Raw genomic sequence first — 27,547 nt, 5'->3', positions numbered from 1 at the left:
GCCCTGCCATCGGGGCTCCAGGCAGGCAGTGAGGAGCCCACTTGGGATTCTCTCTCTCTCCCTCTCTCCCCACCCCTCCCCCAATCGCATGCACTCTCTCTCTCTCTCTCTCAAAACTAACTAACTAAATAACTAACTACATAAATAAATTCAGACAGACCTGGGTCAGGTACTTACTAAGCTGAGTGTCCTTTTGGGCAGGTGTCTTCACCTCCTAAGCCTCGGTTTCCTCATCTGTAAATAGGGATCACATCTGCGCTGCACGGTGAGAGTGGAGGTCCCATGTGATGGCATTTAACGTGCCTAAGACCTAACCAGGACTCAGTAGCCCTCCCTGCTCCTTTCTCCTCCGCTTGTCCATGATGTGTGAAGGGTGGCTAGACTTTACAGAGCAGACGCTCTCAATGCCCGTGTCAGGGCCCCTGGCGCTCCCTGTCCTGATACAGATGGATAGCGACCCACAACATATACCCAGGACTCTGCCTTAGGGCTGGTGAAGACAGGCTGGGCCATGTCCCCAGGGGCCACCCTCAGCCAGTGACGGGGGTGTGCGGGAGGGTAAACGCTGCAGCTTCCTGCCCCTCCAGGGGGATACCTCTGAAGCACGTTCACCACCGTCTCCCCGAGCTCCCCAGTGGGATTAACTTCGGCTGTCTTCAGCGTGCCCTGCTCTGTAGCGGACCTTGTTTCGGCTCTTTCCCTTCCTTGTCTCACTCCTCCATCCCTCCCAGAGATGCATCCTGGGGTCACTTCCCAAGCAAACCAAGGTTCCCATCCTTGCCTCTGGGGGAACCCAACTTAAAATATCTTTGGATCTCGGAGCACTTGTAATCCCCCAGGGAAACCCCACGTGGAGTTCAGGGCCACTGTTCTTCACAGCCCAGACTCTCTGAGAATGGTCCCCCTGGACAACAGCAGCAGCCCTGGGTCATGTCTTCCTCATGGCCAATGTTACTACACACTCACGATGGTAATCACATCAGCTGTGCTACATCTTGTACACACTGTATCTCAATTAATCCTTGCAGCAGCCTGTGAGGTGGACCATACTATTATCCTGTTTTGCAGGTGGAGGCCTCGGAGATGTAACGAGATTCAACTGCTTTTCCAGGTCACACAGCCAGCGGGGAGCAGAGTTGGGATGTGACCCCAATCCTATCCGACACCCCATTTTGGTTTCCCACCCCTCTGCCGTTCTGTGGGAAGCCTGCCCAATCCTAACACGGTCGGGGGCTCCAGAGACCCCATACCAGCCACCTGAATTTCCCACAAACCCTCTCCGGGCCCGCAGCAGGGGCCCCAGCGTCACAAAAGCCCATGCCCCACATTCTGTAATGTCAGCTCTTCATTGCCAGGCCAGCTGGGATGGTGCATGACCTCGGCAGCTTGAGGCTTTTACTAGCAAGAGGTGAGCAGAGCAACTGTTCATCAACTCTCTTTGCTGGGGGCAGATGAAGAACAGCCTGGAACCAGCTGCAAGTATCTCTGAAGTCCTATCATCTCTTTGTTCCGAGGCTTCACAAAAATGAGGTAAATGTCACCAGGCATCAGCTTAAAGGCAGGCGTGGAAGAGTTCCCCTTGGTTTGAAAGAGGCCACCACCCCCTGGGTAATTAGGCCAGGCTCTACTGCATTAAAGATGCCAGCGAGGAGGAAAGGCAGTGAGCTGGGAGCTGCTAACGGCCACCTATAATCAGAGAGAGATTGAATTACACAAAGAGCCTAACTGTCCGAGAAGAATTCAAACCAGCTATTTTTAGGCAGCACCAAAGGCTCCTGAGGGCTGTTGCAAATTCAAACGGCTTGAATTGGGTGCTACGTGGAGCACACTAAGGAGTTTTCATTCTAGGAAGAAAGGGGCATCACAACGGCTCAACAACCTTGTGCTATGTGCTTTCTCGATTTTATCTCACTTGGTGGTCACAGCAATCTTTAAAGGTTGGAACTGTTCCCATTTTACAGATGAGGCGCTTGAGGCTCAGAGAGGAAACAACGTGGCCAGAGTCAACACGGCAAGTAAGTGAGAAAGCTGGGATGGAAGCGATGTCTGCCTGATTTCAAAACCTACGCTGCCCCCCTAGCCTTTGTGGACTCTGCTTAGGGGCGAAGAGCAAACCAATTCTCCCCCCCTCAGGATGCAGAAGGAGGAAATTTTTCTAGCTGTCATCTCCTCGACCCTACACAGCAGAACTCATGAAGATTCATATAAATTATAAAATTCAGGGGTCCCGGGCACCTATTAAAGTGAAGGAGAGACCTCCAGAACTGGCAAAGGAGGAGCTAGGCATGGTCCATCCATCCAGTGTGACCTGCCACGAACATCTGAGGCTCCCCTTGGCAGAAGCCACCAGAATGGAGGATCAGTGAGCACAACACAAGTACTGCACGAAATTCCCCTTCTAACTTTCAAAGACAAAAAAAAACTGCCAAGACTAACAGTACACAAAATACACTGTGTAAAGTGTGAGCCATAAGTCAAGGATCTATTTTTTCCATGGTACTGTAAGCTTCATAATACTTCCACCAAGACAGAAAACAAACAAACAAGCAAGCAAGCAAGACGAAAAGGTGCTGAATCCTGGGAGAATCTGGCCTGCCTGCAGTTTTGGGGGCTTTAGGCTGCACGAAAGGACGGTCAGCACCATGGACAGCCACCCAATGGGCCCAACGTGTATCTAACACATTCAATGTAGTTCTAAGGAATCTTCTAACACACATCTTGCAAGAATCTTTCAAGCAAATGAAATTTCTTGCAACATCCTGTAAAGCCGTAACGTTCTCAAATCGCTGGCAGGTCTCTGCCCCTGGGAGGAGAGCTACACTTGCTGACACATTTAGCAAACTGCTGTGAAAAATGTAATCCAACCAAGAAGGAAGTCCATTTCTCGGTTCTTTTGTAACAAGGGCAAAGAGTCCACGTGCCTGAGAGTCTGTGTCAAGGAAGAATAGCAGGGTGCCTGCAGACATTTGCTCTGCTAACCTTTTAATGCTCTCACTACTTACTGTAAGAGCATTCCATCACCTCGGAAACACGTAGGCTGCCTCCCTATGCAAGGTGTATGCCCCACCAGTGGTGCTTGGGAGACAAGAAGCCTCCTTTGGATCTTTCTAATCATTAAGAATTCTGTGCCACTGCTCAGGGAGACGCAGTTAAGATACATTGTTGATATCAACTAATGACTCTACAAACGGAATCCGGTTTCCACCATACCTGTTTCCTGGTGTGTTTACTCATTTCCCTGCCTGCTATAATACTCGCTGCTATCGTGTGCCAGTACCTCGGAAGGCCTCCCTTTCTGATTTACTTGTGTATAAATCGTGTCCAGGAATGGGAAGCCAAAGGTGCCACTGGGTTCTGACCCAGTCACAAGGACACTGGCAATTCTGTTTTGCTTCGAGTCTGCAAATGGGGCAGAAGGAGAGATCAGAGGTCAGGGAAAGGAGGAGGTAAGCTAGATCCAAGGAGTTCTCCCAAAAGAGAGGAGATGAGGTCCAGAATCCCTTATAAGAGGTCAAGGTGTCTACAGCACTGTAGTGAGTGAGCACCCAAACTAGCGGTCAGGGAGCTGGGTTCCAGCCCAAACTCCGTCCCTAAGAAGCACTGCGGCCTTGGAAAAATCATGCCTTCCCATCATTTCCTAAAGCTACCTTTAGGCTTTTGCACACCCCATTCCCTTTGCCTAGACTTCCCTCCCACCCCTTGGCAACTTCAGTCTGGATATCCTCCTCTTCCACACCAGGAAAAAATCCCATGCATCTTTCAAGGCCCTAATCAAACAGCCTTCTTCTGTGCAGAGTTTCAGTTTCTAAAGCTGTAAAATGGGACATCAGCATATAAGAAGGTGTTTCCAATAGGGCACTCAACACATGACCTTTGCTGACCCTGGACTTTTTGTTCATGGCTGGAATATATGGCTCTCCCTCTCATCCAGAAGTCTCCTTAAAATGGGATCCCACCCAAATGTCGCTCCCTCGGCTCCTGAAGACAGAGCCCCTGCCATTCCCCCATATATACACCCCCATGCTTGAACAGACCCCATTGGTGCCGGATCTGTTTCTCCACTAGACCATGAGCTCCCCAACCGTGGAGACTGTGCTTTATTCTCCACTCATCCTCTCCATGCCTAATCCCCGTGGATGCTCATCAAGTGTTTTGGTTCAATGAATGGTCTCCATGTTCTCTCCAGACACCATGGTATCAACTGGGCGCCCAACAGGAGTCTCGATTTGGCACATCGTCAACCATCCATCTCCTTATCCAAGCCACTTCCGTTCTTATCTCAGCCATAGCAGCCTTGAGGTTAATAAGGCTTCAATTTTCTTCTGGAATCTCCAGCTGAAGGTGCCCAAGCTTCCAATCTTGTACAGTGATGATTCGGGACAACTGCGGTGGACTTGGAGAAGCCTAGACTCCACCCTCAGCAGACATGACTACGTTCCCCTCTTGGACATAAATATAAAAGACTCCTTTCTCAGAGGGAACAAAACACCATCCTGGGTAACTTTTCTGCTGCCGAGGTGGGCAAGCGGAGGCATGCAGGAACATCCCCGCCAGCCTCAGGGGCTACTCTGCAGCACCCACACAGCCCCCCCACTGCTACAAGGGCAAGACACACCCCCTTGTACAGAATCTACTGTCTTTGTGTGTCGAGGCTTGTATACTTCAACGGACCGAACATCTTCGATGGCCTGTGACAGTGTGCTTCACATCAGGTGATCACAATAGTGTGTGTGGGTGCGCGCACGCGTGCATGAAGAGAGAGAGACGGGGGGGGGGGGGGATACGTCCAGGTTATCCAGTCAATCTGAACATTAACCAAAAGCAGGTCTGGCTGATATCTAACGATCTACATGGCCTTATTCTTGTTATGCAGCCCATCGTCATCCACCAGGATGTTGTAGCGGCAGCAGCCTTCTCACTAAATGCCCATGATTTTAGGGCCATCTCTTCACATAGTCAAGGTCACCATAAAAATAACATAAATATTGGCATAAGGGGATCAGTGTGAGGACGGTAGTTTCGCCATCAAATTAAAACCTCGTGGGGCGCCTGGGTGGCTTGGTCGGTTAAGCGTCCGACTTCAGCTCAGGTCATGATCTCACGGTCCGTGAGTTCAAGCCCCGCGTCGGGCTCTGTGCTGACAGCTCAGAGCCTGGAGCCTGTTTCAGATTCTGTGTCTCCCTCTCTCTCTGCCCCTCCCCTGTTCATGCTCTGTCTCTTTCTGTCTCAAAAATAAATAAAAGATGTTAAAAAAAAATTATAAAAAAAAAAAAAAAAAAAACAACCTCGTTACGCTAGCGGCCAAACGAGGGACTCGCTGTGTGGCCATTCTCCCGCCTGGGTTTCATACGCTATCTCGGCCAGCCAGGACTCCAGCCCCGGGGGTGAACTGAGGCCCCCGTGGGGAGGCAGACGGTGCTTCCCCTGGCAGCAACCCGCACCTCTGCAAACTGGCAACACGCGCCACCCTACTGAGCGGCAAAAGCCCGAGTGGGGCTTCGAACACACCGGATTTGGGAAACGGAACACATGGCCAAGCAGACCCACCACGAATTTTTATCAACAATGGCATTACCATGGGAAAAGCCTGTCTCTACGTTCCGCCAAACCCACCTGTGTCCTGGGCAGGCAGCGTCACCTCTGCTGAGGTCTGAGGCCTTATTATTCAAAGTGTGGCCCCTAGCCCAGCAGCCTAGCGTCACCTGGGAGCTCCTCAGAAATGCAAACTCTCACCCTGACCGGCCGAACCCGAACGTGCTCTGTAACAACATCTCCATAGGGTTCACGGGCACATTCAAATGTGAAACGCTGGCCCAGGGGTCAGAGGTGTGGCTGCGGGTTCCTGTCCCTGCCTCAGGGACTGCATCGGAAGGGTAATCGGGAGAAATCCAGCCCTCCATCTCCTGTCAAGGTCATCAGCAATCTTCACAGGCTTGCGGATCACCTTTAAATACACTGTGTGGCCTTGGGCAGGTTTACTTAAACTCGATAAGCCTCAGTTTCCTCGGTGCAAAATGGGAATGATTAACACTGGTAACCACTTACGGAGGCTGTAAGGAAGAGCAATGAAATTGGGCCTGTCGTGGGCTTGGGCCAGTGCCTGGCACAGAGCAGATTCCTGCTAGACAGACATTACCTGTTCCAGAAGGGGGACCGAGGGACAATGTCTGCGGAAGAGGGTCCATGCTCACTCCCCTCCCTCCCTCCGTGTGGAAACTGAAGAGCACGTCCAATAAGACCGAAGCAGAGCATGAAAGACGTGGGCCCTGTAACTGGTTTAAGTCCTCTGCTGCTTATGTGACACTGACCCTCAGTTTCCTTTACTGTAAACTGGGAGTTAGAGAATAATAGCGCCCGTGTCCAGGGTCACCGTGAGGATGTGCTACTCCACATAAGGCACCGAGAAAAGGACCAAGTGTCTGCTTTTGTCATTATCTCTGTCTGCATCACCATTAGAGACAATACGCTTTCAGAAAATCAGGAAGGCAGGCCGAGCTCAGGCTCCAGCTCACTCTGTCAAGGAGGAAGACAGGGGAGGAGGCGGGAAGACAGGAGGCCGCTCTGGGTGGGAGGGAGGGGGACACAGCTCGTGGAAACATCCGAATTCCACGGATCAAAGCGTTCTTCGGCAAGGGCCGCGGTGGAAGGTGGGGCGGGCGCAGGGCTGCGGGGAGTGCTGGGGAGCCCCAGCAGGCGCAGGGCAGGGAGCGGGCGGCCTTGCGGGGAGGGGCGGGGCCAACTCACGTACACCTGCGCGCAGACTCCTGGGCCAGCTGCAGCCGGAAGACGGACAGGCGGTTGGCGCCGCCGCACACGCTGCCGCGCTCGCCCTTGCACTCCATGTCGCACTCGGCCTCGCTCACGTTCGTCGCCTGGATCTTGTGGCCGCAGTAGCACTCCGCACCGAACTCCAGCCCGGCATACAGGTAACCCCTGGGGAAGGCTGCTGTCAGTCCAGGGCAGCTACCACCATGCAGACCCCGGGGACAGGGAGGCTCACCCAGCAAAGTGGAGACCTGGGGCAACTGGAGGGCTCTGGGGACAAGGACCCCCAGGGACAACCCCCCCCCCCCATAGCCACACCGTGTCCTACTGAAACCCACCTTATACACTTCCACACGTGGCACACTTCACACACACACGCGCGCGCGCGCACACACACACACACACCCAAGCCCCGGGGCCTTCTGTCCCAACCCACTCCCTTGCTCCTCCCTGCCTAGAGCCGTGCTCCAGAGTCCAGCCCCTTTATTGCAGGAAACATCCCCCAAAATGATGCCTCCATGTCCCTTGAGAAAAGCTGGAAGGAAGGGAGGAGGCAGGGACTCTCGTATCCCCTTGGAAGATGGCAAAACCAAGGTCACATATCCAGCCAAGGAAAAAAATTCCTTTTCCTAAAACTAAACAAAACAAAACTCCAGGCACGGCAAGGTTTTTGACTTATTTTCCCCTTGGCCTTGGGATCGTTTCCTAAAAAGGACTCTGTGGACACTCGTTCTGTAAACAGATGAGACGCCACGGCCTGTCTTGGCTGTAGCAGGTAGGGGCGAAGGGAGAGGATTAGGACAAGCCCTCATCAGCGCCTCTCGCCTCGGAGGTGGAACCAGGAAGGCTCCTCCGGCAGCAGCCTGCAGAATGCTGGCCACATAAGGCTGGCCGGAGGGGAACGGTCAGCTCAGGTCGTGACTCTGGACACCTGAGGGCAGCTGGAGAGACAGACCCGCCCCGACTCGTGCCCCCACACGCCTCAGTGACTCCGGGTGGCACCTGCCCTTGCCTGCTCCACACACCCGCCTGGCCGGGTACAGGGAGAGCAGCTTAAACCAAACGGGTGTCTCGGTGCCTGAACCCCACCGAAATCCTGGGGCTCGGCCAGCCTGCTTCCACCCGTCTTAGTCTTCCCGTCTCTCTGAAGCCTGTGCTCTGGGCTACCCTGGACCCCTCTCATGTAACTGGACCCACTAACAGAAGGAACGATTTCCAAGGGAAAAGAAAAAAAAACCACTTCCAGTGGGTGTTATAACTCCAGAGCCGGTGGGAGCTTCCTCCTCGCCCCTCCCTTGGACAGGAGACACCTGCCACGTCAGGACGCACAAGCGGGCCCCAAGGACACGTCCGTGTGGTGAGGACCCGAGGCCTCAGGCCACCAGCCAGGTGCGTGCCTGTCTCGGGAAGGGATTCTCCAGCCCTGTCCAAGCCCTCAGAGGCCGCAGGTCTCCGCAGTCCCTTGAGAGCAAGCCCATGGGGACACTGAGGCAGAATCATCTGGCTAATCCCACTCCCGGGCCATTATTTCCTGACACCCAAAAATGGTGTGGGATGATAAACATAAACGTTTGTTGGTTTAAGACACTACATTTGGGGATCATTGGTTGCCCAGCAACGGATAACTAATTTGGGAAGGGAAACAGAGTGAGCCTTGCCATCCTTCAGGCCACTGGGGTGTCCCTGGGAGCGCCCCAGACTACTGATCCCGACAAACCTCCTGTTGCCCTTGCCGGGAGGATCTTTCCAGAATTAAAACAGATCATACCTCTCCACTCTCTAAACCAGCCCCCGCCCCCCGGGGCCTCCACCGCAGGCAAATAAGCTTCCAGATGGCTTGGCTCAGCCTACCGACCCTCCTATCTGGGGTTCTTTAACATGGACGGCCATTAGGATCACCCAGGGAGCATTTTTTAAATGCCACACCTGGCTCCCATTTCGAGACAGTCTAATTTAATTGGCACTGTGACCCTAACGTGCAGCGGAGTGTGAAAATCAACGCAGCGATGCTCTAACCATGGTCCCAGGACCCGCAGAGCCTGGACAGTCTTGGAACTCATGAAAAATGCAAATTCTCGGGGCTGTACCCCAAGCCCGCTGAATCAGAAAGTGAGAACGGGCAATCTGGTTTTGCAAGACTCTGGGTGATGTTTGTGGTCACTCCGGGCTGAGGACCCTGCCCTAGATCCACCCTCCCTGCCCCTCCCCTCCCCCGCCCTGCTACCTACTGCCTCATTCTCAATGCCTGGCATCGGGTAAATGTTAAGTAAGTATTTGCCGAATGAACGGACACCACTCTCCTGATGAACGCCTCCCAGCGGTTCCCCCCTTGCCTGTGGCCAAGCCGGATGCTTCGGGTGGCATTCAAGGCTCTGTGTCAGCAGGCTTCGGCCAGTCTTGCCGCTTCCCCTCTAGACAACTCCCCTTGGACCTTCTGTGCACCCCCTCCCCACTGCCTATGCAAGGATGCTGGCTATTTAGGATGTTTCAGGAGTTCTGATCTTTGAGTGTGCTGTTATTTCTGTCCTCCTACGACTACCTAGAAAACTCCTATTCATCCTTCAAAACCTGGCTTAAGACCTCACCTCTGTAACTCTTCCTGAGCCCTCCATTCCCTCAACCTTCACGGGCCCCCTGTACTTTAAATGGCACCCTCAGCCCAGCACGCATCACGCTTGAGGTCTCCATACACTGGTGTCCTCGATCCGTGCAATGTGGATCACAACATTCCTGCCTCTCGGGGTCTCGTGGTGGATGAGAGTTAATATCTGCCAAGGGCCGAGAACAGTGCCTGGCACAGGGAAATGCCCACCACGTGTAAGCTGTTGGTTTTCTACTGCCCAAGCCTGCTCATGCCTCTGTCTTCCCAACTAGCTGGGGAGCCCCCCACCGAGGGCAGGGCTATGGCAGACTCATCTCTGCACCTCCAGCACCTCACACACACGTGGCAGGGATAAACATTTGCTGAACTGAAGGGGATTAAGTGAGTTCATCTGACTCGTCCTTTGATGCTTGGCTGTCACCTCCTGGGACTCCTTCCTGACACCCCAGGCGGGCTGGGGGCCCTCTTCTGCATTTCTCGTCTGCGATTCATTCCATCTGAACCCTCACCCCGCCCTACTGCCCTTCTCTGTTCACATGTCTGTCTCCCCATCAAGGCTGTGACTCCATGGGGCCATGGACGCTGTGGAATTCACCTGGGTCTCCCCACGGTCTGACAAATAAATTAATGAATCGTACCATCAAGGGCTCAGAGACCTTCCCAAGCTGGAGACAGCCCTGGGCTCAGGCAGATGATTATAAAGGGGACAGTGTTTCCTCATGAAGGACACAGGGAGGAGTCCCTCGGCCACCCACTTGCTCATTTCCACGACAGCCATGTAGCTGAGGTCCTCCAGAGTTGGTGACCTCAGGGCCAGCCGGCTAGAGTCTGAAAGTGAGCATGGCAGCAGCCTCTTCAAAGCTATTCCGGGTCCGGGGCGCCTGGGTGGCTCAGTCGGTTAAGCGTCCGACTTCAGCTCAGGTCATGATCTCGCGGTCCGTGGGTCCAAGCCCTGCGTCGGGCTCTGTGCTGACAGCTCAGAGCCGAGAGCCTGCTTTGGATTCTGTGTCTCCCTCTCTCTCTGACCCTCCCCTGTTCATGCTCTCTCTCTGCCTCAAAAATAAATAAATGTTAAAAAAAATTTTTTAAAAAAAAAAAGCTATTCCAGGTCCAAGGCGGCAATGCTGGGGCCCGGGCCTGGACTGAAGGTCCCATCGCCACCTGCCAGTCTTTTGGGGCCTCGTCCACCCTTGGAAAGTCAGCTCCCTCCCCCAGTGCGTGTTCTCCCCGAGAACATCATTTTCTTCTTCAATTGGGAAACGCTGTGTTTCTCCCTGGGGGAAGAACAAGGGATTACGCACCCCTGACCCCCAGGCTCCCACCTCACCCTTCCCGTGGGCATCTTACAAGCCTCCCACTCAGATTCACACCTCTGGGCTTTTCCCACACACAAGCTCAAGTCCGGACCCTCGCACACACATTCACAAAGCCTCCTGCACACACAGCCGCTAGTGTTTAAAGACCATTCCGTGTGTGCACTAAGCTTACAAACATGACCCGCTGACTCTGCACGCTGTACGTACAAACTCCCACCCAGGCCACAGCGTCCCATGACTCCACGATCACAAACTTCCACAAACCACCTCCCGAACAGTCCTGCTCATCTGCACGCGTGCATGCACATATACACTCACACGTGCACGTGCACATACACACACCCTCGTATCACTCTTTCCACGGGGCCACGGGCTCATCCTCCACTGTGCCCTTCCACGGGAAAGGAAAGAACACCACGGAAGGAAGGGGTCTGAAATGAATGGAGCCTGGGACGTCGGAGCCCTACCGTTCTGCACAGTTGTCCTGGCAACGGAAGATGGTCATCTTTTTGTAGTCGAAAAAGGACACGCCTCGCAGGGCCCGGCTCTGGGTGTCATCCAGGTAACAGCCGATGTACTTGGCTTTGGGGAGAGGAGAAAAGTCAGGTCTGGCTGGGGACCAAGCAGAAAGGGTTTCGCAAACCAGGGGCAACCAGCGTCCCTCTGGTTATGTGGCTTTCTTGACCTTTTGGTACCAGCCGCTCCCTCTGAGCAGAAAAGCAGAAACGAGAGACTGAAAGTCATGTGTGCTGGCTGACCCTGATTCATAAGGGCAGCGCAGGCCACAGAGGAGGAAGGGACTCTTCTGGGTAGCCAGGGTTAAGACCAAGCCCCTGGGCCCTACTGGTGACAACAAAGCACGCGGGAAGCCAAGCCAAGGTCATTCCCTAAGCGCCACGCAGATGAGACCCACAGTGAGACGGCTCTGAAGAGCTTGACATGGCTGAGAGCATGCTGTCGTTTCTACAAGCTGCCTTAAAATGTCTGTTTTTCCCTGGACACATGGACTGGGATATCTCAAAGGCACCGGGTCAGAGAATACTAACCCAGTGAGGCCAAAATGGAAGGATCTGCGTAAATGTTTCTACCGCAGCGTCTGACACACGATAGGCACAAAGGTATGATGAGGAACGAGAAACCGGCCATTCGCTGTGTCGTGCCGTACTTCATAGTTTGCCAACACGCGGGCCAACGTGAGTGCTTTCATCCAAAGAAAAGACTTTACATGATGTAAAACCACCAGTAAGAAACCATACACAACAGGGGCGCCCGGGCGGCTCGGTCGGTAAAGCGTCCGACTTCGGCTCAGGTCACGGTCTCACAACGCGTGGGTCCGAGCCCTGCGTCGGGCTCTGTGCTGACAGCTCGGAGCCCGGAGCCTGTTTCAGATTCTGTGTCTCCTCCTCTTTCCGCCCCTCCCCTGCTCGCTCTCTGTCTCTCAAAAATGAATAAACATTAACAAAAAATTTAAACAAATAGAAACTATACGCCACGTTTTCTTAAAGTAGTAACTGGGTTTCTGTACTTCATGGTAAACAGTAATTCTCACATGAAGACCACACTTCACAGTTTATACAAGTCTCTCCCCATATGTTCTTATAATTATTATGACCTAGACATGTGCTTTGCTAAGTGGTTTCTACTTCCTGTCTCACTGAATCCTTACAGTGATCCTCCAAAGTAAGTACTGCTATTCCCACTCTGTACAGAAGAGGAAACTGAGGCCCAGGGAGGGGAAGTCACTTGCCCACGGAAGCACAGCTGGAGGTGCCCACGCGGAGCCAGGGTGGACCTGGGCGATCGGGCTGCAGAACCGATGTTCTGAACCACTGCTCCCATCTTCTGAAATCCGAAGATCCTTGCGAGGCCTCACATGAACAGTGGGGAGTTCATGCTCTCGGACGACTGAACAGAGGCCCAGAAAAGTCACGTGTCTGGCCCGAAGCCTGTGGCTCACTGGTGGCAGAACAAAGATTTAAGTCCAGGTCTAGGGGGCCCTAAGCCAGCACTCTCTCCACTATTCCATTTGGAAGTAACTGGAAGATCCAGCCAGGTCCTTGGGATCAAACAGCCCTCGCGGGGAAATGACTTCGGGAAATACCGCGTGCCACTTGGTCACTTTCCCTGGCTGGCCTGCTGTCTATTTCACCCACGGGCTTGTGACCCCCTCGCTCACGGTGAACAGCAGGGTCTGGCGGGGGGGGGGGGGGCGGGCTCGCTCCCAGGCGGTCGTGCCCCCCAGCGCGGCCCTGCTAAGTGCAGAATTTGTCAGCCCCGCTGGAGATGGGCCTCGTCCCGATCACTCTGAATTTCTTCTCTAAGACAGAGGTGATAGGGTTGACTGAAGAACAATCCCTCTTTAAGAGAAAGCTCGCCTCCCTGGAGCGGGGACGTCAGATGGTGACAGCTCTGGAGAAGCCCACGTCTTGTCCCTGCACTTGTTCAAGAATGTATGTCCCTGCCGTCACAGATGGGAATCCCAGCCCCTGGACTGGGGCGTGGGTGCTGTTCACACCTGAGCTGGGAGGCAGCCCCTCTCGTGAGCATGTCACACTAACTTTAGGTCAATAATTCACTAAAGGGCAGAGTGTCCCATGTATGTAGAAGGGGTGGGGGCAGGGAAGAGATTGGGGGAGGGAGAGAAAAGATAAAAGAGGGAAGGAAGGAGGAAGGGACAGGAGAGGGAGGGCGAGGGAGGGAGAGGAGGAGGAGGAAAAAGGTTTTTGGGGAGCATGAGGTCTTTATTGTCAGATCAAAAGACGGTGTGTGTGTGGGTGGAGCACGTATTGAGCACCTACTATATGCTGTCTACTAGGGGCCATTCCTCATTTTTAATTTTTAAACGTTTAAAAAAAATTTTTTTTTAATGTTTTATTTATTTTTGAGACAGAGAGACAGAGCATGAACAGGGGAGGGTCAGAGAGAGAGGGAGACACAGAATCTGAAGCAGGCTCCAGGCTCTGAGCTGTCAGCACAGAGCCCGACGCGGGGCTCGAACTCACAGACCGTGAGGTCATGACCTGAGCCGAAGTCGGACGCTTAACCGACTGAGCCACCCAGGCACCCCAAACGTTTTTAAAAATTTAATTCCAGTTCAGTTAACCTACAATGTTCTAGGAGTTTTGGGTGTACAATACAGTGATTCAACGATTTTTTTTTAAAGAATTTTAAGTTTACTTATTTGTTTTGAGAGAGAGAGAGCACGCGAGTGGGGAGGACCAGAGAGAGGGGGAGAGTGAGAATCCCAAGCAGGCTCTGCGCTGTCCGCAAAGAGCCCAACATGGGGCTTGGCCTCAAGAACCGTGAGGGCATGACCTGAGCGGAAATTAAGTCAGACACTTAACCGACTGAGCCACCCGGGTGGCGTTCCCCACCCCCTTTTTCAAAAGTAGGCTTTATGCCCAGTGGGGAGCCCAACACAGGACTTGAACCCACAACCCTAAGATCAAGACCTATGCCGAGATTAAGAGTTGGACGCTTAACGGACTGAGCCACCCAGGTGCCCCTGATTCAACAAATCTGTACATTACTCACTGCTCATCGTGACAAGTGTCCTCTTGGTCCCCAATCCCCTATTTCGCCCATCCCTCTACCCACCTCCCCTCTGGTACGATCCATTTATTCTCTGTAGTTAAGAGTCGGTTTCTTGGTTTGCTTCTCTCTCCTTTTTTTTCCCTTTGACCTTTCGTTTCTCAAATGCCACGTATGAGTGAAATCGTATGGTGTCTTTCTCTGACTAGCTTACTTCGCTTAGCCCTATTTTAAAATTAATATTGTCACACACTTGTGAACTCATTTTCTAGATGAGAAACTAATTCCAATGACCGTCACACCTGCCTGCCATAGAAGCGAGTCTGGAGTTTGGGCACATGGGGTAGGTTCTGACTGCTCGCCATTGGCGTTACTCCTGTTCCTCCTCTCTGCTCAGTAGAATTAGAAGCTATGGAATCTGCCCAGGTGCTGACACCCCGTAAGGGTCTCGCTTGAAATTTAAGCCCAGGTCTCTTCTCCAGCCCTTTCACACGTGGGGAGGGTCCACTTCCTTTTGGCCCAAGATCACTAAAAGCCACACTGAGGGCTGACTCAGAGAAATGCCAGAGCCCCAGATAGGCCGGGCTTGAAGCTGGATGTGCTGTGGCTAAGGGTGGTCTCACCTAAGGGTGAGGGCAGGGGCGTTTGGCTGTATGTGGGGCGGTGGATCGTGCTAGATGAAATTTTTATAATCAGTCACACCAGTGAGAGTGTATACGCGCAGGTACAGGCACGTGTCCACTCTGGAGTGTAACGATACTGTTTGTATCTTCAAAGCGCCCCCTCTTCCTGTTTTTCTATTAATAGACCTTACCCGCCAATTACATTGTCCCTCCCACCAGCCAGTGACTGATCGATTGCTCCGGGAAAGGGCACGCGGCCCACACTTGGGATTCTCACAGATCAAAGACAGGAGAGAGCAATCTGTTTCCCCTGGGTTGTGACGTCGGCAGCCCGTAAGCCCAGAGCTACGAAGCCACGGTCCCTGGCACCAAAGCCTGTCTGTTTGGGGAGGTGCAGCGAAGGCAGAGGCAAGCGGAGATGAAAAGTCAGAGAGAGAGAAAGGGCACAAATCGCTCCTTTGAAACTCCAGTCCCTTCTGCAGCTGGTTGACAAGACACAATACGTGTCCTTCTTTAGCTTCAGCTGGTTCAGGACGGGTTTTTGTCCCTCGCCACCAGTGTGGCACTCACGTATCAACACTCCAGCTAAGGTGCCCGAATCCACCCAGCCATGAGGGTCTAGACCAAGTCTACGCCCATGCCTGTCTGTGCCAAAGCCGCCCCTTCCCATGTGCCACAGCAAGTCTCGGCTGGGGAGGAGGACGTTTCTGTCCCCACCAGAGAGAGCGCCCAGGGGAGGGTGGGAGAGAGAGGGTCCCTCGGAAGCCGGCTGGGATCTGGCCTGAGGGCCATCTGCCTCAAAGCATGGGATTTTAAATGCTGTACCACCTGCTCTCTGTCCCCCCCCTCCAGGCCAGACATCAGTGTTCGATGTCTCGCACAACAGGTGCTCAAAGCCTTTTTAGAGGAACAGACAATCCTCCGTTTCCTCATCTGTCAACAGGAAGGGGGGGGAAAGAGACACAGTCTCTCCTTAACGTCCTGGAGAAACACAGGCGTGTCACACACTGTGACCTGATGAACTGGCTGAGCTCCGCGGGTCAGGAAATGGACACCGAATCAGTTTCCTTCCCGTCCTGGGCAAGGGCTGGTTCCTCCTTCCCCCACAGACCCTTCCGCACAGGCTGTGGCCAACACAACTGCCATCCCCACCCCTGGCATCTGTCACCCTGCTGACCTCATCAGTGCACTTGTCGCCAACCTGCTCCAGCCAGCGCCTTGCCTTCAAATCCTGCTGTGGCGGCAGAATCTCCCCGAGATGTGGGGGGAGGTTAGGTATGCAAAACAGGGAGAAAATCACAGGCCACTCGAGGGGGGATAAATGACTGAGTTCACACAATCTATCAACTCATCTCCGCAGCTATCCAAATATCGCTGAAATGGCAGAGTCGTCCCCAGCTGTCCCATTTATCTCCAGCACAGGAACCAGTGAGGGGTGAGCCCGGGAGAGCACAGGCATCCGGAAAAGAGCACTCCCGACTGTGGGGGTTTTTTTCCTTCCCTTCCCTTCCCTTCCCTTCCCTTTTCCCTTCCCTTTTTCCTTTCCTTTCCTTTCGTTTTCTTTCTTTTGCTTCAATTAATCTGCCCTTTCAGGAAATTTTGCTCTCTTCAACAAAAGTAATCTGTTAGAAGGATAACTAAACTGCTTTGTATTTCTCTGATTTACTGTTTGTGAGTAGATTCACAAACAGGAGGCATTACGCTGTGCTAGAAGACAGCCAGCCCTGGAGTCAACCGGATGTGGGTTCCAATCCTGACACTGCCGTGGCCTTGCGGTGTGACTCAGGCTCTTGGAGGTACTGTTCTCTTGCCTGCGAAGTGGGAATAAGAAAGAGGTGATATGGGTTGAACTGTGTCCCCCTCCCCCCACCTGCCTCCACCAACCAAAAATCAGTAAGTAAGAAGACAGGCTGAAGTCCTAAGCTCAGAAGCTCAGTGTGCGACCTTATTTGGAAATAGGGTCACTGCGGATGCCATCTGTTAAGGTATGAGGGCATATCGGAGTGGGGGCAGGGCAATCACTGTGACTGGTGTCTTTATAAAAGGATGGCCACCTGAAGACAGAGCCACAAGGAGGATGCATGTGAAAATAGAGACAGAGGCTGGAGTTTTGCTGAAGCAAGCCAAGGAATGGCCACAGGTGCTGGCGATGCCAGAAGCCAGGGGAAAGGCATGGAACGGGTTCTCCCTTGGTGTCTTCGAGAGTGCACGCCCCTGCTGCCGTCTTGATTTCGAACTTCTGGCCCCCAGAACTGCGAGAGAACACATTTCTGTTGCTCTGAGGTACTCTGTTACCACTGCCCTGGAACACTAATACAACGGATACTGTTAAAACGGACTATAAACAGGATTAATCTATTCACGGAGCCTTAGCACCAGGATCGGCAAGAAACTCAAGGAAGAGTTCTTTTCTCCGCCATCCTGGATTCTCCATCCTTCAAGATGACCCACTCCGGTGCTGTCTGGGTTTCCTGGCACAGATAATGAAATTTTCTGCTCGTACCTGGGCTTCTGTGGGGCAGAAGGGACGCATCTTTCACTTTGGCCAAAGCATACAGATACTACAGACTCAGCGCCATAATCTCCTCCTCCAGGAATGCAGCCATGATACACCCCCATGACTGAATGGGATCCCTCCCTTGGGATCCCTGATGCCCTGTCCCACCCTACCACAACGCTTTTGTAAACCATTTTCCAGGTACTGGAAAATTTACTTTTTCAAATTAGAAAAAACTTAGACTTATCATAGAATTTTTAACACAATGAAAAGGTGCTGTCATGGGGGGAAGGCAAGATACGATGCTATATATATGTAGAAACGAAACATGTGCTTTGGAAATACGCACATGAAAGAAAGAGACAGAGGGGCGCCTGGGTGGCTCCGTCGGTTAGGTGTCCGACTTCAGCTCAGGTCGTGAACTTGTGGTTCATGAGTTCGAGCCCCGCCTCGGGCTCTGTGCTGACAGCTCGGAGCCTGGAGCCTGCTTCAGATTCTGTCTCCCTCTCTCTCTCTGCTCCTCCCCTGCTCGCACTCTGTCTCTCTCAAAAACAAATAAAGATTTTAAATTTTTTTTTAAAAAGAGTAAGAGCTTTAGACTCAGACAGAATTGGGCTGGAGTCTGCTCCGTCTCTTAGCAGCTGTGTGACACTGAGTGAATCACTTAACCTCTCTGAGTTTCTGTTGAGCCCCATCTGTGAAAGGGGCTCAAATTCCTGCTTGATGTGAAGCTGAGGGTCTGGATGCACAGTCCCTGACGTAGACCAGACCCTCGACACCTGCAGCAACAGCATCTTCAGCTGGAGAAGACGGGGAGCGAGTGCCCGGACGTTCCTTCCAAGAATACGGACTGACCCTCCCCCAAGTCCTTCATGTTCGGACTTCAAAATCAAACTGGATTTGGCTTCTGGCTCTGCCTGTGACTGGCTGTGTCACCTCAGGCAAGCCACATCACCTGTATGCTTCTGCATTGTCTTCTGCAGAATTACGATATTGATGACAATAGCTGGCACGTATTCGTGGTACAGGGTGCCACACTAATTTATCCTATTAAGTGCTTACTGTGTGCCAGCCTCTGAGCCGAGCGCTTCCTGTGCCCCGAGAAGTGAGGTGATATGATGGTTAGGGTTCAGGTGTAAGACTCAAACCACCAGGGTTCAATTAGTAGTTTACCCCCTCCTCCAGCTTGAACAACCTTGGGCAAGTTACTTAATTTCTCTGTGCCTCAGTTTCCTCCCTACAAGATGGAGTTAATAATAGTGACCTCACTGGGTTGCTACGAAAATTATGTGACATAAGAGATGCAAAAGACTTGGGAGAGTGCCTGGCATTTAGCACATAATCGATTTGTCTTACACAATCATCACGACAGCCATCTACTCTTATGGACTTATCCCCAAGAGGAAACTGAGGCTCAGAGAGGTGAAGTGACCTGCCCAAAGCTGCACAGTCAGCAAGCTGCAGAATTGGAAGGTGCACCCTGATTTGGCTGCTTAAAGCACAGGCTCTCCCAAGGCCGGGGGAGATCAAGGACCCAGCAAGGTGCATGGCACATAGTAGGTGTCGCTCCACCTCAGAGCGGACTTCCCACCCAGCCCCAGCCCCAGCCCCACCTCTAGCCTGGAGGCAGCTCCTCCCGCCCCTCCTGGCCTGTGATGAGCTCTGAATCGTTTACAGCTGAAGTCCCGCATCACTGCATCAAGCAGAGCCCTTGCCAGCTTCAGAGAAAAACCAAATGTGTTCAGCGTCAGGTCAGAGAAGCGTTCGTTTTTATTAGCGTTAATCTAATACGTTGTCTTTCCTCGCTGAACTCTGAATAAGTTAATCAAGGACAGGCTGGATTTGTGTTTTCTTAATAACGCCGCCTGATTCCGAAGGCTGCCTGCTGTGAGCTCTAGGCTCCGGGCATCTTTCTTATTTTCTCTTGCTTCTCTCTTTACATTTTATAAAAATACATAAGATTTCCAGGGGCAGAGGGGTTAGCGTGGCATCGGAGGCGGCCTGCAAGCTTTGGAATTAAATGAATCTTGTTTCAGATCTCAGTTCCTCACTTCTACCCGGGTAGCCTGCGTTTCTGAGTTTGAAATTCTCCTATTTGTGAAAGAAAATAACAATAGTGTCTAACTTTCTGAGTTGGGTGGTAATGAAAGCAATGAAGCTCTTACAACATGGTCCAGCCCATAATGATCACTCAATAGACAGTAGCTATTATTACTTCTACTGATAGTAACTCACAACCAGGTCACTATTAAGTGACCTAGAATCATGAACCAGGAGATGCGATAAGCATTTTCCATAGATCCTTCCATTCAAATACGTGACGAGCAAACAGGACAGCGGCTGGCATAGAGTAGGTGTTCAAGAAATGGCAGTCATTTCTGGTAGAAGTGGCTGTGACAGTTTATTCTCACAACAAATGGGAGGTGTTGTGAGTGTTGTTGGTTATCGATGCACCACTCCATCCCCATTCCATCCGGGACCTCAAAAGCACAGGTGATCACCATTCACCTAATGGCCCTGATAGGGACCATACTGGGTGGGGGGTCAGGGACAATTTCCGGGAGGCGAGCTAAGCTGAGAGCGGAAGGAAGAGTGGCGTTGACCCTTGGAGGCACTCCAGACAGAGGAAGGGTCATTCATTCATGTGTCCATCCCATCATTCCTTCATTCCACAAGTATTGAGACAAGTTATTTATTGAGCACTGGCTCTGTGCCGGGTGCTGTCCCTGGTGCTGAATGAAGAGAATGGGGGAAATAGGACAGGCAACATTTCTGCCCTCATGGCACTGACAGTCTGGTAGGGGAGGCGGACTACAAACAAGGAAGAAACACATAAACAAGACGCTTTCAGATGATGGTAAGGTCTGTGACAAAAATAAAACCAGGAAATATGGTTGTGACCAGGTACAAAGTGGGGCTGTTTTAGTTAGGAAGGCCTCTCTCGGAAGGCGAGGTTTGACTGCGGACCCAAAGGAAGGGAGGAAGGGAGCCATGCAAGGATACGGAAGAAGAGCATCCCAGACAGAAGAAACTGGTTATACAAAGACCCTATGGTAGGAACAGGCTTGGCACATTCATCGAATGGCAAGAAGGACAGTGGGGCAGGGTGTGGTGGTGCGGGTGGCAGGGGGGGTGGCGTGCAGAGCCCTACAAGATAAGTTTGGAGCGGTGGCCATAACAGGGGGCTCTGGAATTTATCCTAGGTGGGGTAAGAGCATATCCTAAGGTGCAGGCTTGTGACGAACTTTGGGATTTGTAAACTACTAGGAGTTCAGGGGCGCCTGGGTGGCGCAGTCGGTTAGGCGTCCGACTTCGGCCAGGTCACGATCTCGCGGTCCGTGAGTTCGAGCCCCGCGTCGGGCTCTGGGCTGATGGCTCAGAGCCTGGAGCCTGCTTCCGATTCTGTGCCTCCCTCTCTCTCTGCCCCTCCCCCGTTCATGCTCTGTCTCTCTCTGTCCCAAAAATGAATAAACGTTGAAAAAAAAATTAAAAAAAAAAAACTACTAGGAGTTCAGAGTGGCTAGGGAGAGATACAGCTGGGTGGGTGAAGAGAAGCCACTTCACATTTTCTCCATTCTGTGTAGCACCTCGTACCTCACCTGGACCGAGAAGATGGGGTCCCTCCCGCCAGCAGGTCCACGAGGACTTCCTGATCACCTCTAAGACCCACAACGTGCCAAGCACTGTGCTGGGTACTTTCCTAACCAGTGTCCCAGTGAGCTCTCAGGAGATGCCCAGAAGGGAGGGGTCATTATCCCCATTTTACAAACAGCAAAACTGAGTCATGAGAAAGTGAAACTATTTGCCTGGGCCACATGGCCGGTTGGGACAGAAGTGGAACATGAATCCAAGTCCCCCAATCTGTTCTGCCACGTCCCACACTCTCTTCCACCTCCCTGTGAATGCCGGGTTCTTAAAGAAGCAGAATTCTAGGAGATCCCCGAGCGTGGGAAGGTGGGGTCCCCTGGATGGCTCCCGAGCCCAGTACAGGGTGGGACCGAAGCCGGGGAACGTGCTCCCCTGTGTGAGTCCCTGCCACTAATCCCGCTTCCCTCCATGGCGGAAGAAGGGGTTTTCCATGAGCTGAATCACAGCAGAAGTGTGATATATGGCAGGGAACACAAAGGCTGGGGAGGTTTTCCTTCTGTCCTGATTGGTGCTGGATCCTCCCAAACCATCTGGCCTGGATTCTCAAAACATGCCATGTGTGTTCATCTCCAGAACTGCAGGGTTGCAGGCTCCTCCCCCGCATGCTGGTCAGCCGGGCGGACGTCGGCAGACTCTGGAAGGCGGTCCAGGGGCCAAGCGTTCAGGCCAGATGTGCCTCTCCCCAGCTGTACGGCCCTGGGCAAGTGTCTCCCTTCACCACGTCTCAGTTTCCACATCTGTTACCTGGGTGGAGGGTCACACCCCTTGTTCATGAGGTATAGTGGAAACCGAGTAAGGTAACGCGCTCACAGAAGAAAGCCTTTTTCGACTGAAAGGCTAAGAAAATGTGAGGAAATACCTCCAGGGCAACGATGCCCTCCAACTGCCATCACCAAGAGATCCGTCAAGATGGGCCGACAGGCAACACGGTACAGCAGAGCCACGGCATGCCGTGGAAGCCACAGCTCACAGAGTTCCTGAGCCTTCTCACGGGCAATGCCACTGACTAGCTATGTCACCGTGGGCTCTTGGTGCCTTGGTTTCCTCATCCCTAAAATGGGAATAACAGCACCTTCTACAGACTTGTGGTAACAATTCAATACACATTAAAGTGCTTAAGTACCTGGCACATCGTAAGTGCTCAGTAGATGCTGTTTTAATGTCCATGTGTATTTATTTAACAAGACTAAAAAAAGGCTGCGAGGAAATGTCAGACTTTGAACTCTGGCAGATGTAGGGTTCAAGTCCACGCCTGGCTGTTTACCAGCTGTGTGACCTTGGGCAAGCTATTTAATTTCTCTGGGCTTCAAATGTCTCCTCTGAAACGGGGATGAGAGCGAACCCCTGGGCATGTCTACAGCCGTGACTATATGGCAGCCGGTTCCTATTCAACACTGAAACCTGGTGGCGGTCACTGTATTCTTCTCACCCCCTCCCTTCCCCTTGGCCACCTTCCCTGTCTGCCCCTCTTACCTCGCTCCTCCTCCTTCTCCCGGACGATCCTCCCCTTGAGGGCTCGGCTCCAGGCTCCACCGTAGTCACCCAGCTTGGCCCTCTCGCTCCCGTCCTTGCCCTTGAACCAGGGTCCGTACCTGCGGGCAATGTTCGAGGCTTCACCCGTGTCCCGGAAGCCTCTGCCCAGGTGCAGGTCACCCAAGAAGGGCAGCTCAGCGCCTTCGGCCTGGACCCCCGCGGCGGGGCTGGCCTGGCTCTGGGAGATGGCAGGCTGGCCCACGAAGCCAGAGTGAAGGAAGACCAGGCTCCCGGCCGTCAGGTAGAGCACCAGGAAGGTAAAGAAACGCACAGGCTTCCTGCGGAAGTACCGCTGGAATTTGAACCAGAGCTTGGCCATAGCAGGATCATTCCGGACTGGCTCGCTGGGGCTTGGCTGGCGGAGGGGGGGGGGGGGGGTTCAGGAAGGGGATGGAGGGGGGCTGCGTTCCCAAAGCTTCCCTTCAGGATGGAACCCCTGGGGGTCTGCAGTCTTATTCCTTCCGCAAAGGTGATGCCAAGAGAATGGAGCCCTCCTGAGGTCAAGGTGAGCTTCCTGGAGCCACAGAAGGGACCCCACACCCAGGAGTCAGTCCCATTTTCCTACATCTTGTTCCTCACGTCAGAAAGCTCCCAAAGAACTTGGATAATGGCAGTCGCAGGAGGATTCTGTCGGTCACCAGCACTGCAGCTCACTTTGCGATTTTTCTTGGCTCTTCCGGCCTGTCAGGGCTGGATTGTTTCACCGAGGGCTATTTTCTGGCCCCTTTCCCAGCTGGGGGTCATGCTCGGTGTATCCACCTCATGGAAACAGTGGCTGCCGGGTTTCCATCTGCTCACGCATTAGGGCTCAGGACTGCCACCTGCAAAACAGCACGGACACGGGCTTAAGAAGCCTCCTCACGGAGGCCAGAGCTCAAAGCGTTCTTAAGCCTTCTCACCACGAATGCAGAGCCCCGAGGAAGGGAGGGAACCAATGGCCTGAAGCACCCAGCAAGTGCTTGGATGGAGGCCCAGTCCCGGGTCTTCTAGAACACCTGCCTTTTTCTGTAAGCCGAAGTGGGAATTTGGGGGCCTGTCTCCTCCTGGGCCCTCGTTTTTGGACACACTTTACCTCGGACAAGCGCAAGTTCTTAGGGCCCGCATTTCCTATATGTTTGTCAAACATACACTGATACGTGAACTATTTTAAGCCTAATAAGTACTTCCTAGGGTCCCTGCCGAATTGCCTGCTGGACCTGGCTGATTCGGAACCAGATCAAATTCATTCTTTTTTGTTGCTGTTTTTCCAGCAAATGCTTAGCGAGCACCCCACTACGTAGCAGGTACTGTCCTAAGCGCCGGACATAAAGCCGTGAACCAGAGAAACCAAGTCCCTTCCTTCACGGGGCTCACATTCCAGTGGGAGAGATCAAAGCCATAGCCCCTCTCCTCTACCCAAGGAAGAAAAGGAAAAGAAATCTGATTTAGCGACATAGCCATCACTCGGCATTTATTTAGCATCTACAGTCCACCCAGCTCTGTGCCGAGCCCCCTACATGCGTTAGCTCACATGGTCTTCCCAGGGTTCCTAGGGGAGGAACAATTTCCCCACTTCACAGATGAGGAACCTGAGGCCGCACAGCCAGTGAGTGGTCGACTTGGGAATTGAACCCAGGACAGTCCAAATGCAAAACCACAGCTCTTAACCACTGCATTTTTGGCCCGGCTTTTGTCCTACATGGGCTAGATGTCACTTGGGGATTCAGAGATAGGCTCTAAAGCAGCAGCCCACCTCCACAGCCTCCCAGGGACACTGCTCACTGTCTGACAGGGCCCCTCAGGGTGTGGTCCACAGAGCATCTGATGCATGATCACCTGAGAACCTGGTTAACTACGAAGATTCTGGACCTCTCCAGCCCAGATTTCTGGTAGAAGGGGAAGTCTACAGGTGTAACAAGGTGCCCTCAGGTCATGGTGACAGGCACGGAGGGCCGAGGGCACTGCTTTATGAGTAAACGTTAAGGATCATCAGCCAGGAGGAAAACAGAATACGAATCAGAACACCGAATACTCCTTTTGGCTGGTGCGATTTCATGTTATCACCAGCAGGGGGCCTCATGACAGTCTTGGCCAATGTACAGGACTAACTGGCAGCCAATGGCTGATCTGAATGGTAACAGCCCCTCCGGAATGCAGACAGTGGCATGGGGGTTTAACTGTGGTTCAGGGGAGATGCCATCAGTAGTCCACACGCCATCCCATTCATTCAGGTACTAAGTGCTAAGCACCTACTATGCAGTTATTGTGCTAGGCACTTGGAATAGATAAGTGAAAAAAAAAAAAACAGCTCCAAATTTTTGTGGGGTCAAACTACCCGTTTCTCCATCGCTCCGTCTATCTGTCCACCGCTTTAACCCATCCATCAGTCCACCTGCCCGCCCGTCAAGTCACAATCTATCCATCCATCCACTGTCCATTCCTTCATCCCTCCATCAATCCACCTGCCCGTCCGTCCATCCCTCCACCATTCGTCTGTTCATTAATCCACCCGTTCACCTACCCGTCCATCCAGACCGCTGCAGCCCACGCAACCATACCGCTGTCACCCACCCATCCACCTACCCATTCTCCCATCCATTCAAAAATGTGCATTGCTTGCCTACTGTGTGTGCTTGGGATACCGAAATAAATAATCCAGAGTCCCCCTTTCAGAGAATTCAGAGTCTGCTGAGGGAGATAGCAACTCTAAACCACCACTGTACGAAATCACTGCACTAGATCGTGCTAAATCCTGTAGTAGATGTAGAAGATACAGAACAGCAATTAATAGCTAATGTTTACTGAGCACTTCACAGAGCCGACGTTGCTCTGAACACATACATACTCTGAATCCTTGCAACATTTCTATGAGGGAGATCTGTAACCATTTTACAGAGGAGAGAAACGAGGCTCAGAGAGATTAAGTAATTTACCCAGGGCCATGTAGTTGGCGGCGGGGGGCGGGGGGGACTTGAATGCCAAGTCCAGGAGTCTGGACTATGTTCTATCTGCGTGCGTGCGGAACCACTGAAGTTTCAAGGTCACACTGATACTTTAAACCAGGCAGTGGGTGGTGACCCATGGTATTCCGTGGAGATCACACACACTCCAGATGTTTCTGCAGCTGGGCCAGGATGAGAAAAAGCCAGCAGCCATCATGGGGATGGGCAGAAGGACACCAGCCCTTCCAGAAGCAGACGAGGGCGTGGGCTTTGGAGGTGGACTGACCTGGGTTCAGATCCCGCCTCTTCCACCCGCCGGCTTGTGGGACTGGGTCAAGACACCTGTTCTCATGAAGATCCTCACCTGTAACGTGGGTGTAAGAGTCAAGACACCTCCCCCCAAATATATTTGCTGGGAGGTCTGCACTTAAAAATGTAGGAAGAGTGCCTGGCACACAGTAGGTGCTCAAGAAAAGCACCCCCTAACCCCACTCCTCTCAAGGGCACATGTGAGCAGGCTTCAAAGGCATTTGCCACAGCAGCTCATTTGCTGCCGTGGAGACGGCAGAGATTCTGGCTGTTGTGTTCCCTGTGGCTTTTTGTCTCTCTGAGGATATTTCTGGGTCTAGTCCTTTTTTGTTGTTCCCTTCTTGTTCTTTTCTATTTCAACACATCTTTTCTCTAAGTGGGTGCCAAATGGGTTTTAAGAGGATAATGAGCTCATTAGAAGCTGGCAGGGAACAGAAAGAGACAGAGGCATTGGTGGTGTGGGGAGTGAAGGGGACCCATCCGGGAAGGGACTGTGGGGAGGGGGGCTCCTCCAGGGGACAGGGGGGCGGTGCTGATTTGAGCCACCCACGCCACCTGCCAGTGCTGGGAGGGAGGGCACCCGGAGGGAGAACACCCCGGAACCTGGGCAACATGGGGGTGGGGGCGTCCAGTCTGTTCTCTCTCCGTGTTAGCCCCAGCATCTGGCACACAGCAGGTCCTCAAGAGGTGCAGGAAATGAGTGAGAAGAGTCAGGGGACTGACCTCCCCTGGGGGCTTAAACCTAAACCCTGTCACCACAACACTGGTGACAGCCTCAGAGAATGACACTCAGGGCTCTGTGAAGGGAGTGCCTTTCGTTTCACAGCTCTGGGTGGTCCTGGAGTTCAGGGGGCCCCGATGAGCCACAGCCCCCACTCCCCAAGGGAACCCCAAAGACTTCTCTGCTTCTCACCACCCTCTGTCATCCTCTCCCCATCCCCAAGCCTCTGTCTCTTTCTCTCTCTCTAGACAGAAATCCTAACCCCAAAGCGAATGCGGAAATGAAATGAACGGCCATTTATTGAGCACCTACTATATGCCGGACGCTGCATTCAAAGACTTTACAAACACGTTCTCACAAACTCCTCCCTCCCAGCAACCTGTGAGAGCAATGGCTCTCCCCAGCCCACAGCTGGCACATGGACAATGCCCCCGGGGAAGGGGGCACGTGTTGGCCTCCACCTCCCCGTCTCCACTTGCCTGTTACACGTTGGAAGCCATAATCCCGTCAGCATCCTGTCCTGTCACAGGAAGCCTTACAGAAACCCATGAGCCTGAGCAGGGGGCCCGCCCTCCCTCTCTCTTCAGCCGGGCAGGGGCCCACGCCTCTGTGAGCTCCACTCTTCTCTTGTGAGCCGACCACAGTCTTCCTGCTGGGGTCCTGGGAGGGTCCGGTGAGATGCCCACCCCAGAGGCCTGGAGTTGGTGCTATGAGCGATCAGTCTCCATCCCTCTCCATTTTGCATGACAACCCCCTGAGCCTCAGTTTCCCCATCTACTCAATGTGGCGGATGACCCGATCCCTCCCCTGCCTCCCTCCCAGGGCTGGCGGGGGTTCCCAGCACCGTGAGGGCAAGACGTCCCCCCTCTGCAGGAATGGCAGCATTTGGTTACTGCGGTTCGTGTTTCCAGCTGGAGCCTCGCAGCGTCTAAACACAGCCTATTTTTAGCACCAGAATGAACTTCTGGTGTTGAGCTGCCAAGAAAATAACTGGTGGGGCAGAGCTACCCTGTGGGAAGGGAAAATAGGAGGTGAGCCGGCCCCGTGTCCCCCGGGGCCCCTGGGAGGGGCCGTGGCACTT

General features: G+C 53.0%; 1 protein-coding gene across 4 annotated transcripts in view; it reads right to left on the bottom strand.

The window, feature by feature from the left end:
* Positions 1–27,547, bottom strand: part of WSCD2 (WSC domain containing 2) — a 115,616-nt gene that overhangs the window by 31,843 nt on the left and 56,226 nt on the right. For all 4 annotated transcript variants that reach the window (XM_047828258.1, XM_047828260.1, XM_047828261.1 and 1 more), the window contains exons 2-4: positions 22,456–23,336; positions 11,151–11,265; positions 6,749–6,933 (exon numbers count right to left, since the gene is read on the bottom strand). In XM_047828258.1, the coding sequence (XP_047684214.1) occupies positions 6,749–6,933; positions 11,151–11,265; positions 22,456–22,834 (679 nt within the window). In that variant the 5' untranslated portion in view covers positions 22,835–23,336. The remainder of the gene's footprint in view (positions 1–6,748; positions 6,934–11,150; positions 11,266–22,455; positions 23,337–27,547) is intronic.

The sequence above is a fragment of the Prionailurus viverrinus genome, chromosome D3, assembly GCF_022837055.1.
Source record: "Prionailurus viverrinus isolate Anna chromosome D3, UM_Priviv_1.0, whole genome shotgun sequence".
Lineage (NCBI taxonomy): Eukaryota > Metazoa > Chordata > Mammalia > Carnivora > Felidae > Prionailurus > Prionailurus viverrinus.
The sequence above is the reverse complement of the archived record's forward strand: the minus strand, read 5'-3'. Positions and strand labels throughout refer to the sequence as shown.